The 16,186-nt window shown below is 34.0% G+C and overlaps 1 protein-coding gene across 6 annotated transcripts in view; it reads left to right on the top strand.

Annotated features, from left to right (window-relative positions):
* Nucleotides 1-16,186, top strand: part of ASCC3 (activating signal cointegrator 1 complex subunit 3) — a 412,820-nt gene that overhangs the window by 278,076 nt on the left and 118,558 nt on the right. For all 6 annotated transcript variants that reach the window (XM_064289237.1, XM_064289246.1, XM_064289242.1 and 3 more), the window contains 6 exons: nt 1,548-1,768; nt 3,169-3,254; nt 5,050-5,216; nt 5,325-5,470; nt 5,597-5,717; nt 8,154-8,296. In XM_064289237.1, the coding sequence (XP_064145307.1) occupies nt 1,548-1,768; nt 3,169-3,254; nt 5,050-5,216; nt 5,325-5,470; nt 5,597-5,717; nt 8,154-8,296 (884 nt within the window). The remainder of the gene's footprint in view (nt 1-1,547; nt 1,769-3,168; nt 3,255-5,049; nt 5,217-5,324; nt 5,471-5,596; nt 5,718-8,153; nt 8,297-16,186) is intronic.

Genomic DNA, 16,186 nt, shown 5'->3' with positions numbered 1-16,186 from the left:
ACTCCATTCATTTGTTGAAACATCTCAATTGGTATCCTGTCTATTCCTGGAGCCTTGTTTTCCACCAGTGCTTTCAGTGTAGCTTGGACTTCTTCCTTTAGTACCATTTGTTCTTGATCGTATGCTACCTACTGAAATGGTTGAACGATGACCAATTATTTTTGGTACAGTGACTCTGTATAGTCCTTCCATCTTCTTTTGATGCTTCGTGCATCGTTTAGTATTTTCCCCGTAGAATCCTTCAGTGTTGCAACTCGAGGCTTGAATTTTTTTTCTTTGGTTCTTTCACCTTGAGAAATGCCAGGCCTGTTCTTCCTTTTGGCTTTCTATCTCCAGGTCTTTGCACATTGCATTATAATACTTTACTTTGTCTTCTTTAGCGACCCTTTGAAATTTTCTCTTCAAACTGACAGACGCATGGGGGACCTGAAATCTTGAAACTAAAAATAAAATATATAAGATGTTTCATGCTTTAATTTAAAATATGTTCTATCAGCATCACTCCCAGGTCTCTGACTGAAGCACTTTATTTTAACATGTGTTAATGTTATATTTTAGTGCTTGTTTAATCACTTCTTTGCTGAATGACCGAGCACTATTTATATAATTAACTGATTTGTAACTACATTTTAAAAAGCAATGAATGGACCACCATGACATCTCAATTGCTATCAGAAATGTAAAATGTAACCCCAATGATTCCATGGTCTATTTGGCTCATAATATATAGAGCCATCCCTTTGAGCCCAAATCAGCCTAGAAAAATCTTCATCTATTATAAAGTAAAGCATCTTAATTTAGAATAGTCAAGAAATATGCAAAATGTTTATAATCTCTATTAAGAATAAACCTGTGTTTTTGATTAACACTTAATTTTATAGTGACCCCTCTTCTCCCATCTTGATTTTCAGTGCTACAGAAAATTAATGTCTTTATTTATTTCAGTTTTATTTGCACTTCTTTTATAATTCTGTCTTATAGTAGGAACTTTCTCTAAACTTTGTGAAGTTTAAGGATAGAAATTGACTCTGTAGTCATTTTTCTTCATAGATTGGAAAGAATTCTGTTTCATTTTCAATTGGCTAGAACACCTCACTCAACCACTCTGACTTGGTCAGTTGTGCCCAGATCAAAAGTAATTTGTTGTTAGTAACCATTCCAGAAATGAAGTTTACAGATGATATTCATTTTTCTTGAAATTAGAGTAGATTTACTTTTGTTCTATAATATGCGTATTTTCACACACTTATTCAATTTGCTTTCCTAATTGGAAGAGAAAGACATAGCATCATAATTGGATTGTAGGGAGCTCCCACTGAAGGGGGTCTAGTATGCCAGTATTACAAATGTGGTGACGGGGGAAAAAAAGATCCGTAACGGATACGCAAGCATTTGTTCTTAAGCTTTTTTCCCCCTCTAAAGTATTAAAGACTGGGTACTGGGTTGAAAGTATTAAAAATCATTGTAATTTTTCTCTCTAAAATATCATATTTAGTATTGTGCAAATTTTTCAGTTATTGTATAACAGTACCTGTTGCTTTTTTTAGAATTACTGGATCTTCAGCCTTTACCAGTCACAGCTTTGGGATGTGGAGAATATGAAGCCCTGTATAACTTTACCCACTTTAACCCTGTGCAGACACAAATATTTCATACGCTGTATCACACAGACTGTAATGTCCTACTTGGAGCACCCACAGGATCAGGGAAGACTGTTGCGGCTGAATTAGCCATTTTCAGAGTCTTCAACAAGTACCCCAATTCAAAGGTTTGTCTGAAAGAATCACATGCTTACATTCAGTTAGAAAAGGTGGTTCATAATCTCTGAAGTAGCCAGTTCCAAATATACTGGCAGATCTCAGTGAGTAGATGTATCCATCCCTCAGTGAATTTTTCAGGAGGGGGAGGATACTGCATCATGTTAGAAAAATTGGCCCAAAGAAAATTTACCTCAAACTTGGTTGCGCTCTAGATGGATTTGTAATGTACATAGTGGTGCTCTCAGGTCCTTTCTTCATTGTAGGATGGCTACAGTTCTTAGCAGTTTCATTGTAAGATACCTAATTCAGAGCCATATTTATAAGATATGTAATAAGTCATAATCAAATTCTTTGCCTATGAAAGAAGTACTGATACTTTAGTAAACACAGTGTGATTATACATAGGAAATATAGAAATGGTTTTAATTCTGTATTTCTCTAAATAGCCATGATATCATTAATATGAGGCACTGTTATAAATGAAATAAGCATTGATTTTAAACTTCTTGAAAAATAAAGTTTTTAAATTATAAAAGCACATCACATTTTATGATAGAGATATTTTAGAGGTGTTATTGGAATATATGCTATTTTCCTCTTCATTTATGATTTCAGAAATGTTTTAATTTCATTTTTCAGTGATTTCCAATTAGTGGCACTTCTTCCCTGCTTAGTGTTAAGTTTCTGCTTCTCAGTCTCTTTCTTATATAGTATTGATCCATAAGAAGACATATTAATGCAACAATAGAACTCTGCTCTAAATTTGAAACCTTTTATATAGGGAAGAATTTTTTTCTTCAGTGGATAATCAATATATAGGTTTAGATTATTAAAGATCAGGTAAAAAAAAAAAAGTTGAACACCTAAAATGTGTGATCGGACTTCCATAAAATCTGCGTTAAAATTTAGAACGAATAACTTATTTGTCTTCAAAACATCAAAATTAGTAACTTCCTTCATGAAAGAGTTACACAGAACTCAGATAAGTCTTGGTCATAATACTAGGAAAATGTTTATTTTTATTAGAACCTTAATTTTCTCTATGTGATATATTATCTCATAATTGTTTTATTTGTTCACATTATGATAGGAGATAATTTCATTATAAAATACCCAGAGAAAATTCTTCTGGTACTTTCTAGAAAATATTTAAAACTTGTCCATATCAGTATTTTTATGATGGAAAATATTATCATGTATTATATTTCTATCTTACTTTGGATAAATGTAGTTTGAGTAAGCTAATGACTTTTCCCCATAAATTAGAAACTTAAGTATTTCAGTATTAAAACATACATTTTAAAACTACACTGCCATATTTTGACAGATTTCATAGAGTCTACTTTTGTTTTAAAATGCTGTCACTATTTTCATGAGCACCTTTTTTGCCCCCCGCCCCAATTTTTAGGCTGTATATATTGCACCCCTAAAGGCCCTTGTACGTGAAAGAATGGATGACTGGAAAGTTAGAATAGAAGAAAAACTTGGAAAAAAGTAAGTTTTAACTTTTACTCAAAATATATTCTTTGAATAGTCTAAAAGGACCAACAAATAAAAGAGTTGAATTATTGAATATTTTACAGTGATTTTCATAATCTTTTATTTGAAGGTATGTTACTACTATTAAAATTTTATTAATATTTTCATAATCTCTGAACTAGGTGGTTCTAAGTATATTGGCAGAATTATTTTAAGATTGAGAAATTAAATCCCTTTAATTACTTCATATGAGCACTTTTATTTGGTATGATAATTTTTCTCAAAATATTTTTAAGCTAAACAAATGCAAAATAAGTTATCTCTTTATTTTTCTTTCATATCATTCAGAGTAATTTCCAAAACAACTTAAAAGGCATTTAAATGTGAATATTTTAGGAAAAAGAGGGAATTATTTGAAAAGCATGATGCCTTATTTTTTCTATTAATATAAAAGGTTATGCATTGCAATATCATTTTTAATAGCAAAAGATTGCAGGTAACCTAAATGTTCGATACCAAAACCAAACCTGTTACCACTGACTTGATTCCGACTCATAGCAACCTTATAGGACAGAGTAGAACTGCCCCATAGGGTTTCCAAGGAGTGGCTGTTGACTTCAAACTCCCAACCTTCCACCACGGGTCCAAATGATCGATAGGGCAACATTAAGAAAATTATAGTACTTTTGTACAACAAAAAATATTGCATAACTGTATAAAAGAATGAACTCTTTATGTACTAAGGAATAATCTCCACAGAGAATATAAAAAAATGAATTTTTTTTTTTTTTTTAAGATGGAGAATCTGAATATGTGATTGTTTCAGGGGATGAGAACTAGGAGGCTGGATGATAGGGTTGTTATGGAGACTATTCACTACATATTCTTCGAACTGTTTGAATGTATTAAATATATAAATAATAAATAACATGAAAATAAAATAATGTAAATAAAAATAAGTAAACTTTTCAGAACACTATAGTTGGAGGAACTAGTCTTGCCGTTCTCTGTTTCACAAGTGTTAACACCAGTTGTAGGAATTATTTGATGCTTACGTAAAATTTGGAATGAGCCTCCAGATTTTCCTATCCATTATCTAATTCTTTTAGATTTGCATAGGTTTTAAAAACTATATCTCTTATTTTTTCATCTTATCCTCCATAAACTGAGGTCTGTTCAAAATGAGGTGGCACATATTTGCTCTGGCTTGTCTTTCTTTTTTCTCTCTTTTTCCTGTCTTGTCTTTTTATATGTCTGAATTAGCCTATAATATCTATGGAAGAATTTAATCTAAGAAATTAGTTTACACATAATCATACTCCTAATAAATATCTCTCTATGTCTTAATAAGTTAACACTTTCCCTCATTAGAAGGATGTTTATCCTGCCGTATGAAGAAGGATGTGTAAGTTCAACTGTATAAAACCACATAGGTTACACACATATGTAAACATAATGATATCAACATTTGATACCTTTGCATACTGAAACTTGGTATAGATATATGTGGTCATCCAAGTTCCAAAGAGGGGAATATGTGACCCCAAACATGCTGGGGAGTATTCGGGGTCACAATACCTACATAAAATTTAAGAGGTTATCTGTGTCAGTGATTTAAATTTATGCATCCGTTATTTTGTGGGAAGAAACATGTATTTTGGACTCAGTGCACAGAAAATTTCAGAAATAAAAGGGAGATAGTTGTAAGCATTATAAAAATTTCATTTTGAAAGAGACAGATATATTTTTGCCTTTCCAAGGTCATGCGTTACCTGAAAAGTTAAAGGGATCATTTTTTATTCCTCTCCAGAGTTGTTGAACTAACAGGGGATGTGACTCCTGATATGAAATCCATTGCCAAGGCTGACCTTATTGTCACTACACCAGAGAAATGGGATGGAGTCAGCAGAAGCTGGCAAAATAGGAACTATGTTCAGCAAGTCACTATTCTCATCATAGATGAGATCCATCTGCTTGGTGGGTACCACTGTATCTAAAGCCAATTTACAAACTCTGTCTCCCATACCTGAAGCAGCTAGCATCAGGGCTTGTTAATGATTAATGTGCATTTTTCCTATTTCCTAGGGGATGAAAGAGGTCCAGTTCTAGAGGTCATTGTATCTCGAACAAATTTCATCTCATCGCACACAGAAAAGCCTGTTAGAATAGTTGGTCTGTCCACTGCATTAGCTAATGCTAGAGACCTTGCTGACTGGCTCAATATTAAGGAGGTATGTGGAAGATTGATAAACCAGGAATTTAACAATGTGGTATAGGTGGCCACATTAAAACAGGCACTATAATCTCATAAACTTAAATATAAAAACTGAAAATGATTTTACTCATATTTATTCTAGATGGGCTTGTTCAACTTCCGACCATCTGTACGCCCAGTTCCACTGGAAGTTCACATTCAAGGCTTCCCAGGTCAACATTACTGTCCTCGTATGGCTAGTATGAATAAACCTACATTTCAGGGTAAGCTTCAGGTTCTTGGAACAAAATAGTAACCATTTTACATGGTAGCAAGTAAGTGAATTCTAAACAGTGTGGGCTTCTTTGAAGGGGTAATACTGCTTCAACTGCTACAAATAACTAAAGCCATATTTCTCAACTGTTAAGGATTGCAAATATATGTGGATGTAACTATTTAAAATTATAGATTTCATAAATGATAATGTCTTTGTAGTAGGAAAAAGTAAAAGTAAATTTTTAAGAAGTAATCAAATCACTCTTAATATTATCTATTAAGGTGTTTTCTTATGGTAGTTAGCTTTAGCAGATGATAAAGAGTAGTTGAAGTTAATCAAATATCATGTAAAAATAATTTTTACCAAAAACCATTAAACTTAGAATTTTCAGTGCTTTTTTATAATGTTTCCTTTTTTTGTGTTCTGTTTTTCCTGTCCTAAAAACTAGGCAAAAAACCCGTTGCCTTTGAGTCGATTCCGGCAACCTAGGCAAGCAAGACAGATTTAAGAATAACACTCCTATTTTATTAAAACAAGTTTTGTTTAGGCCACATAAGGAATATTTATTATATCAATTAAAAATAACCGCCAAAATAAATTCTCTAATGTGAACTGCTGTTGATTGTAAGGTGACAGTTGTGAGGTGACTTTTTAGCTGCTGTAATTAGAGTTATGACAGAAGCAAAGTATTGATTGTGAGCTGGAGACCGATCTTGGCAGTTCAGATTATTTACAGCTCCACAGAAGCATTGTACAAAATCACTAATGAACAATAAATCTACTGTGAGCTGTTCAGCCACACCTGTTCTTGCAGCAGCAAAAACCCATTAAATGTTGAGGTTTTCAAAAGGGATAGAGATCCATTCATGATTATATGTACAAATGATGCCAGTATTGTACTAATATGTGTCTTTTATACATTATATGTGTAATACGATTTATCTAGGCATTGCCATTTTCATTCTGTAATCTGATAAACTGGCAAAGAGTGAGAAGTAAGATAAATGAGTTTATTTTTCATAATTTGTATTGTTGGGCTTCCTTATATCTGTATCTGTTTAAGGGATGGCTGATTGCATACCAGTGATTGAAGTGACATTTTGTGTTACGTAAATCAATAATAAATAACTGAAAGACTTACACTTCTTTAGATATGGTATCAGCACAACAGCTATCTTAATCAACTGTTTATTATACCCATGGTGGATTACTATATTCATTGAGTTTAAAAATGTGACGTTATGATAGGGAATAGATATAGTCAAGGTCGTGTCAACATTTCCTTTATAAACCTTGTTTCTTAGCCCATAAAAAGAAATTCTGAAGCTCACATTTCAAACAAAAAATTACAAAGCAGTTGAGCTGTTTTATGTAAGATTTTTAAATGCCTGTTTTAAGAATGCTATATAGAAAAAAATAGAAATTCTGCTTGTGACCTTTTATCAGCATTTTGAAGCCTATATATAGCAAAGAAAACTCATTTCCAGTTAGGCCAAATGGTTTATGCACCTTGTTAAGTAATTTTATTTTTTAAGATTTGATCTATAAAATTTCACTTTTCTTACTATTCAAGTTATCAAAGTACTCTTTTTTATATTGACTGCCATTTAGACATGGTTTTCTTCTCACCCTCTTCTACATTCCCTTCCCTCTTGAAACCTCACACATAGGTTTTTAGAAAAACAGAGGGAAAACATTGTTCTACTTATGTTTTACCAGTTTATTATTATAAATCCTCTTAATTTTTCCATCTACTTACAATAGGGCAAATATAAAAGGAACTTTTCATGACCTTTCTTAGAGATTTTTCATCACCCTTTTTTGTATGACTGGAGCCCTCGTGGCTCAGTGGTGAAGAGCTAGAGCTACTAACCAAAAGATGAGCAGTTCAAATCCACCAGCCACACCTTGGAAACCCTATGGGGCAGTTCTACCCTGTCCTATAGGGTCGCTATGAGTCGGAAGTGACTCAGCGACAGATTGTTTTGTTTTGTTTTTGTTATTTTTTTGTGTGTGACTGGATTGTCTAGGACTGATTAACCCTGTAATATCATGGATTAGGCAAGCAGAAATATCTCAGAATCACAACTGAGAAATAGAAAACTCAACCCAAGATTTAGTGTCCATGGATAGCTATTAATGGAGAGGCTCAGGCTTTAAGTGTCTCTTTGCGGCTCAGAACAGAACTCAGACCAGACATAGTTAGATCTTCCTTGTCCTAGACAATATGCTCCCTAAGTAGAGTCATTATTCTGTCCTTTCCTCGTGTTTGTCCAGCATGCTGTGTGACCCTTGTAGTACCTGGAATAGTGCTAAATTTCGTACCAAATTAAGAATTCACGTAAATCATTTATAACATTAGTTTTTATGTGTCCTTATCTTAATGGAATTCAGATTTTGGTGTGAGTGACTTACCATTTTATTTTCCTCAATTTTTAAACAGCAATTAGAAGCCATTCCCCAGCCAAACCTGTTTTGATATTTGTCTCTTCAAGACGTCAAACTCGTCTTACTGCTTTAGAATTGATAGCCTTTCTGGCTACTGAAGAAGATCCAAAGCAATGGTTGAACATGGATGAAAGAGAGGTAAACAATGTATTTTATCTTCTACTTCTTATACATATCATTATTGTATTATAATGGAAATGACATATTTAACTATATTTAGTTTTATTTGATATTAAAAATATAGAATAACATTATAGACATTTGGGAAAAAATAAACAGGACATACATAATATTGCCATCTTAACACAACCCTAACATTTTGGTATATTTTCTTCCAATATTTTCCTCCTAAAAATTTATTTTATATACTTACATTTATAATTTTTTTACCATAGCATCATCATGTATGTTTTTTTTTATGTTCAGCTAAGTTTATGTAATCTTTGACTGTTCCCTACCCTTATGGAACTTGTACAAAATTAACTTTTAAAAACATATGTAACACATACTCCATTTTTTGGTTTAGAATATACTGAAAAGTATGTAAAAATAAAAATCCTGTTGTTATGCTGTCACTCAATAATAACCAGCATTAAAATTTTAAATAATTATAATTTTTTATGTCTACACAATTATATTCCATTATATGGCTATTTCATAGTGTTCTCCTATAATTTAATAAGTATACATCTTTATTATTAAAGGTTTTTCTTTAGAATTATTTCATAAGTATAAGAAAAAAATAAGTATAGAGTTCTAAAAATAAAATCAGTGGGCTAAATAATGTGAACATTTTTACAGCTTTTCATACATGCTGCTGATTACTTTCCTAAAGGATTATACCAATTGATGTAATCACCATTAATGTATTCCATTATACATGTAAAGTAATCCAATAGCAATTTCCATTATGAGCAGTATATGAGAGTAAGTTTTACTACATCCTCATTTGTTTTAATTCATTGATATAGATAAAATGTATATAACATATAGATAAAATTCATAGAGATAAAAAAATATTTTCCTAGGTGATGCCATTGTTTTAATGTATGCTGTGATTTTTGTGCAGTTGAATATTTTTTCATGTATTTTTTTACTAGTTGTCTTTTTTGTCTTTTTATTTCTTTTGGCCTTTTATCTATTTCAGTACAACATTTTTCTTACAGATTTCTGTGAGGGCCTTACCAAATTAAAAAGAAATAATACACACATATAAAACTATATTATATTAGTTTTTCTTTATATATTTGTATTAATATATACACAGACATGTTAATCTTTCATCTACTATGTTAATTAATTTTTATAGCTTATTTTGTGCCTTTTTATTTTGGTATCTTTTTACTAATAGAAGTTTTTACATTTTATATGATACAAGCATTAATATAGTTATTTGTGGTTCCTTCTTCTACTTCCAAATGTAGATATTTCCTCTCCCCTGTATAAATTTAATATATAATGCTAATCCTCTCTTACTCTTCTCAGTTTTTGAAATATATTTTTATATGGGCTTAAGATGGGAAAAAATCTACATCGGTAACAGGATTGTTACATTATCATTTTCTATGCCTGGACCCTCTAATACTACATTCTACCTTTAAAACCACTTTATCATCGATTATATATATATATAATGATTATTGATTAATTTTATATATATATATGTATAAATGGCTTTCAGGAAGTTATCCTCCATTCTGTATTGAGGATGATAGTACAGAACTATGGTGGAGATGGAATATTTGGAATGATTTCTCCCTTCTTACTAAAAGGACTGCCTTTATTAAAAGATCCATGGTATAATCCCATATTTTTAGGCCATTAATCATCATAAATTGGCATCCTCTTCATTAAGGAAATGAAAGCACCTCCACTCCCCAATAATAACTCTCTTCTATGATTGCAAGATTTAGGATGGATATTGCCATGCCTACTAACTCAGAATCAGACTATTCCCAGGTTACAAATTTGGCAGATAAAGGAAAATGTCTCATGTGGTTTCAATGGACATATTCTTATTTTTTCATTGCAAAGAAGAGAAGATATTTTTCTAGGTGATGCCAAAATTACTTTCTAGGGTCAAGTGAAAATTCTGATGCTAACTCCCTAGGAGCTGTGCTTTTACATTTTCTGATCGGTGTGTATTACTTCCTTCCCCTTGTCCCTTCCATCCTCCATATTCTCCCCTGAGGGGGAAGAACAGTGTTGTTCAGGATAAATAAAAATGTCCCCAGACTACTAGTATCCAGGCTTAAGAGTTTTCATAATTAGTTCTCCCACACCACTCCTCGTTACTCTTTTAGGGTTAGTAGACTGGTTGGACAGTTTTATCTGTCTATCTATCTAATCTATCTATCTATATAAAACAGTAATATGTAACAGTTAAATAATATTCCAAAATGTTCTCACTTAGGCCCCTGAATAACCTTAAAAACTAGTAAGTAACAGACCTAAATCTTAGCTTCGTGTAAGGGTTATCACATGATTACTTGAAGTAGAGAGGGAAAGTATTATTTTATCTTTCAAGTTTCGGCATTACTTTTTTAATGTTACTGGTATGTTGTATTCCAAATATCTATTCAAGGTAATAATTTTAGGTCAAAACAATTAATAATTTTGTCAAAGTAATTTTGTCCTTGCATGATTTAATTGGTATACCCAAATAATCACCCTGTTAATGTCTAAACTAGTATCTTAACTTAGGTGGCAAATGTTGAAAAACATGTCTATGGAATATTGACAGTGGATTTTATGTGCAGCATCTATTTAGGCTTAATTTTTTTCTCTTGTGTCTTCTTCCTAAGAGTATTCCAAATGGAGACTTCTCTTTGCGGTCAGGATACAAATTGTATAACTCTTAAACACATATTGGGGTATTTGCTGAAAGTACGCAGACGCTGTGAATTTAGCACGTGTGACTCGCATTAACATCGAATGTAAACCTCATGTGCTTTTCCAGCTTTACTGCAACTAAACTTTTTTTCATTTTTATTTTAACATATCAGACCTAAGGAACTGTGGATCACTCAGCCATTTTGTAGAGTTACTTCTCTAGTTTTTATTTTTTTATAAGCACAAAATTTTATCACCGAGGCTAATTGGAAATCATAGAATTTATTTGCATGATTTCTGCTATTTTTATATATTTTTATTGCTAAAATAGAACTGCTGGAAATTATGTCATTTCCAGACATTTTGTTACAACAATTCCATCTCAAGAATCAGGAAACCCAAGCTGTGTTTTATAACCGTCTCTAAAAGCAATCCCCTTTAAAATCAATATTTCAGAGAGTTGGCAACTGACTACTATATAAATTCTATTTGATTATATCAGAACAAACTATAAGGTAGACGTTTCAGTTGTTGAACTGTTAAATAATTAACTCAAAATAGGAAGACTTTTTTCACACTTTTATCTTTATATGGGTTACATTCCAAAATGTTCTGGGCTAGAAGTTTAGTGACTACTCCTGTTGCTGCTTCTGCTTACACAGTGCCAGATTGGTGTTCTGTGACAGGACATGGGTACTCTGGTTCAGACTCTTGTGTTGACAGCTAGAGCATTTGAAGGAGGCTGAGTAGACACAGCAGAAGTTATCCTGGCAGCTATGAAGGAGGGTGATTGTGTCACAGAGCAATATCCAGATCATTCTGGAATTGACTGATCTTAAGACAGGAACTGTCTGTTAGATATGGAGAGAGAGGGAGGGAGAAACAGGAACTGTCTGTTAGATATGGAGAGAGAGGGAGGGAGAGGAGCGGAGAAAACTAAGGCAAATCAGAAGAAAATGGAGAGAGAATATGACAAGAGTGAATATATGTGCTCTGTTTTATGTTTTTTTTCTTGGCAAAGGCAAAATGAATTATCAATCTACCTTCTTAACCAAATATGGTCAAAAGATAAAGTATAAAGAAACACAAATTCCTTCAAGAGTAGTATTGTTATGAATTTATACTGTATCAGCATAACCCTATCTCAGTATTCTCTAGCCAGTTAGCTGATGATACTGCCTTTCTTGTTCACCATTACGAAGCCTTCTTGCTTTGATTTCGAAAGTTCTTGGGCATATGCTACCATGTCAATGGATTCTCAATTCTATACTTACCCATGAATTTCAAACTATCACTCTGTCTTTCAGTCATTTTTTCAAACAGCGTTGACTCCAGTCAGCACTAAGTCCTGGATCTCTTGATTATTCTGTTATTCTCCACTTGTTTTGAAATGCTTCTTTTGAAATCCCATCTCAATATTCTCTAGCCAGTTGACTAAATTATAAAGTTACCCTCTGCCTACTCATACTATATTCAGTAGTGGAGAATACAAAGCAGAAAGAGAAAGGACATTAGTGCATATGAGACAGCAAGGAAGAAAATATGGGTAGGGACCACAGTACTTACTTCTGCAGCTGATCATAGGGCCAAACAGATATTTATGATTTATTTTCTCCATTATCTGTCACCCGTACCATTTTTCTTTAAGTGGCACCCACGGTAATCAAGATTCTTTATCCACTGGGGTGACTTAAACCCACATTCCTGAGAGATTGGAAATTGGAATTTAACATATTCTTAGTATATGTTATAGCTGTTAGTTGCAGAAGTCAGCTCCAACTAGTGGTAACCCATTGTACAACAGAATGAAACATTGCGTTGTCCTGTGCCATCTTCAGGGTTGTTGGTGTTACTCTTGTTGCAGCTGCTTTTTATTTTGAGGGTCTTCGAACCCTAAAGGGCTCATCTTCCAGCACTATATCAGACAATATTCTATTGTTATTTATAAAGGTTTCCATTGGCTAATTTTTGGAAGTAGATCACCAGGCCTTTCTTCAGCTTCTAGGTAAATTGATGTATCCCTTGGCTTTCAAAGCCTCCAATCCAGCAGAGGTAAAGTTATAGGGAAAGGAAACAAAAATTTTGCACTATTAGCTATTATCACAAAAGACACCAACACACCTTGACTTTTTGTATTCTAGAATTGTGTATTCTGGCAGAGGGAGAAATTTAATGATCCATTAGTTGAGAGCATACAGTTCATCCTACGGGATACCACCCTAACCTTGCCAAGGTATTATCTCCCAGATGTGCCTCTGAGACTTTAATAGACCAGTTTTTCATTCTGTAAGGCCAGCTGTTTCTGCATGAGGAGAAACATAAGACCAGCACATCTCATGATGTCAGCGCATTGTCTTACTTCTTTTTATCTCTAAAGTGAGTTACTCAGTCAGGAACAATATTGTAAAAGACGTCATGATACTGTATAACGTATTCAGTAATTCTACCATTGAGGCTATTGGCAGAACCATGATGGGCAGAAAAAGAGAATCCAAATCCAAAGTACATGTCTTTGATAGTGGAGATGAATAGCTGTCCACTCCATGATAGAAGGCGTCCAGTATAACTTCCTTACCATCAGATAGCTATCTAGTCCCATGGCTATGGTACTTTATAATGCACCTAGGTTGTTTGCATCTGGTAACTATTAGGTACTGTGCAGTGGCAATAGCTAGGTCTGCCTTAAAAAAGGAAAATCCACGTTTAGCTCGTGGATTATCTTTCATCTCCTCCACGTTGGCCATTTAGTGTATGTTCCCGTTGAACAAAACACCAGGGCCTGGGAAGGAGGCTGCCTGATATCTTTAAAACAAAAACAAACCCATTGCCATCTAGTTGATTCTGACTCATTTTGCCCACTTAACATTTTCTACAATGCTATTAACTTTTTCATACATATCCTCATGGGATACACTTAGTCTTTTATTCTGGGACCATTCTAGGAGTTCATCCACATAAAATTTGTCCTGCCTTCCTTACCATCTGTCCTCTAATACCATCCTTGCCAAGCTTTTTACCATCTGACAAATTAATTAGCTGCAGGGCAAAATGGTTCATCACCTCACATAATCTCTGCTTTGAAATAAAGTGACAAATATTTGACACTCTGCTTCTACCCTTTTCTTTAGAGTCATCCCTGAAAGGAACCATAACATTGTGGCACTATGCTTCATATGGTCCAGCCATATTGTCAAAGCCATTTGTAAAATAGAGTTGGAATTATTTTTTCCTCAGTTAACTTGACATAAGAAGTACCCTATGGGGCCTAGGTGGGTTGAAGTAGGGATAGCATGGCAGGACTAGGCATATAGAGTGTGCACGAATTACTTTTCCACAACATTCTGTTTCATCCTTTAACTTCTACTGATGATGGACTGTTGCTAGACACAGCCAAATTTATAGCTAACTAGATCTGATAACATCCAGTTCATGATCAGCAGGTTTGATTTCTTTGTCACTTGATATCACACAATCAGGCATTCAGTCTCCCCCCCACCCCCCCAAAAAAAAGAAATCCATAAAAATAATAATCCTCTACCTCAATAGGTAACTCTTAATAGAATTTGTATTCATTCATTTAGCATATATTTATTGAATGCCCACAAGTTACCAAGCACTGTGCTAACCAACTGATCACGGTTGACAAAGAGCTTAAGTGAAGAAGACATTTAAAATAATAATAATAATATTAAGTAAATAAAATAATTATAAATTATTGTTGGTGAAGGAAACCAACAAAAAGTAAGATAGAATAAGAGGATGGGAGGCTACTTTAAAGCAGAATAGTAAGGGAGATTTCTCTAAGGAGATGACATTCCAGCTGAGGTCCAAAGAATGACAAGGAGCTAGGTATGTTGAGATGAACTATGAGTGTTTCAGGCAAAGGAAACAACAGCATGTTAAAGGAACTGAGAGATCATTATGGCTGGAACAGAATAAGCTAGGAGGAGACTTGTTGTTCGTTGTTAGGTACCATCGAGTCAGTTCCAACTCATAGCGACCCTGTGTACAACAGAACAAAACACAAGTTCAAAGAACCTGCGCCATCCTCATGATTGTTATTATGCTTGAACCCATTGTTTATTTGTCAGTCCATGTCATTGAGGGTCGTCCTCTTTTTCGCTGACTCTCTACCAAGCATCATGTCCTTCTCCAGAGACTGATCCCTCCTGGTAACATGTCCAAAGTACATGATACTAAGCCTCACCATCCTTACTTCTAATGAGCATTCTGACTGTACTTCTTCCGAGACAGATTTGTTTGTTCTTTTGTCAGTCCATGGTATATTCGTGGTATATTCAATATTCTTCATCGACACCATAATTCAAAGGCGTCAATTCTCCTTCTGTCTTCCTCATTCATTACCCAGCTGTCACATGCATATGAGGCGATTGAAGACACCATGGCTTGGGTCAGGTGCACCTTAGTCCTTAAAGTGACATCTTTGCTTTTTAACACTTTCAAGAGGTCTTTTGCAGCAGATTTGCCCAATGCAATATGTCCTTTGATTTCTTACTGCTGCTTCCATGGGTGTTGATGTGAATCCAAGTAAAATGAAATCCTTGACAATTCAATCTTTTCTCCATTTGTCATGATGTTGTTTGTTGGTCCAGTTGTGAGGATTTTTCTTTTCTTTATGTTGAGGTGTAATCCACACTGAAGGCTGTAGACTTTGATCTTCATCAGTAAATATTTCAAGTGTTCTTCACTTTCAGCAAGCAAGGTTGTGTCATCTGTGTATCATAGGTTATCAGTTAGTATTCCTCCAATCCTGACGGCACATTCTTCTTCATATAGTCCAGCTTTTTGTATCATTTGCTCAGCATACAGATTGGATAAGTATTGTGGAAGGATACAGCCCTGATGCACACCTTTGCTAACTTTAAACCACACTGTATCCCCTTGTTCTGTCCGAGCTACTGCCTCTTCATCTATGTACAGATTCCTCATGAGCACAATTAAGTGTTCTGGAATTCCCATTCTTTGCAATGTTATCCATAATTTATTGTGATCCACACAGCCGAATGCCTTTTCATGGTCAATAAAACATAGTAAACGTCTTTCTAGTATTCTTTTATTTCAGCCAGGATCCATCTGACATCAGCAATGATATCCCTTATTCCACATCCTCCTCTGAATCCGGCTTGAATTTCTGGCAGTTCCCTGTTGATGTGCTGCTGCTGCAACTGCTTTTGA

This window comes from Loxodonta africana, chromosome 1 (assembly GCF_030014295.1).
Source record: "Loxodonta africana isolate mLoxAfr1 chromosome 1, mLoxAfr1.hap2, whole genome shotgun sequence".
Lineage (NCBI taxonomy): Eukaryota > Metazoa > Chordata > Mammalia > Proboscidea > Elephantidae > Loxodonta > Loxodonta africana.
This window is presented reverse-complemented; position numbering and strand designations above follow the sequence as displayed.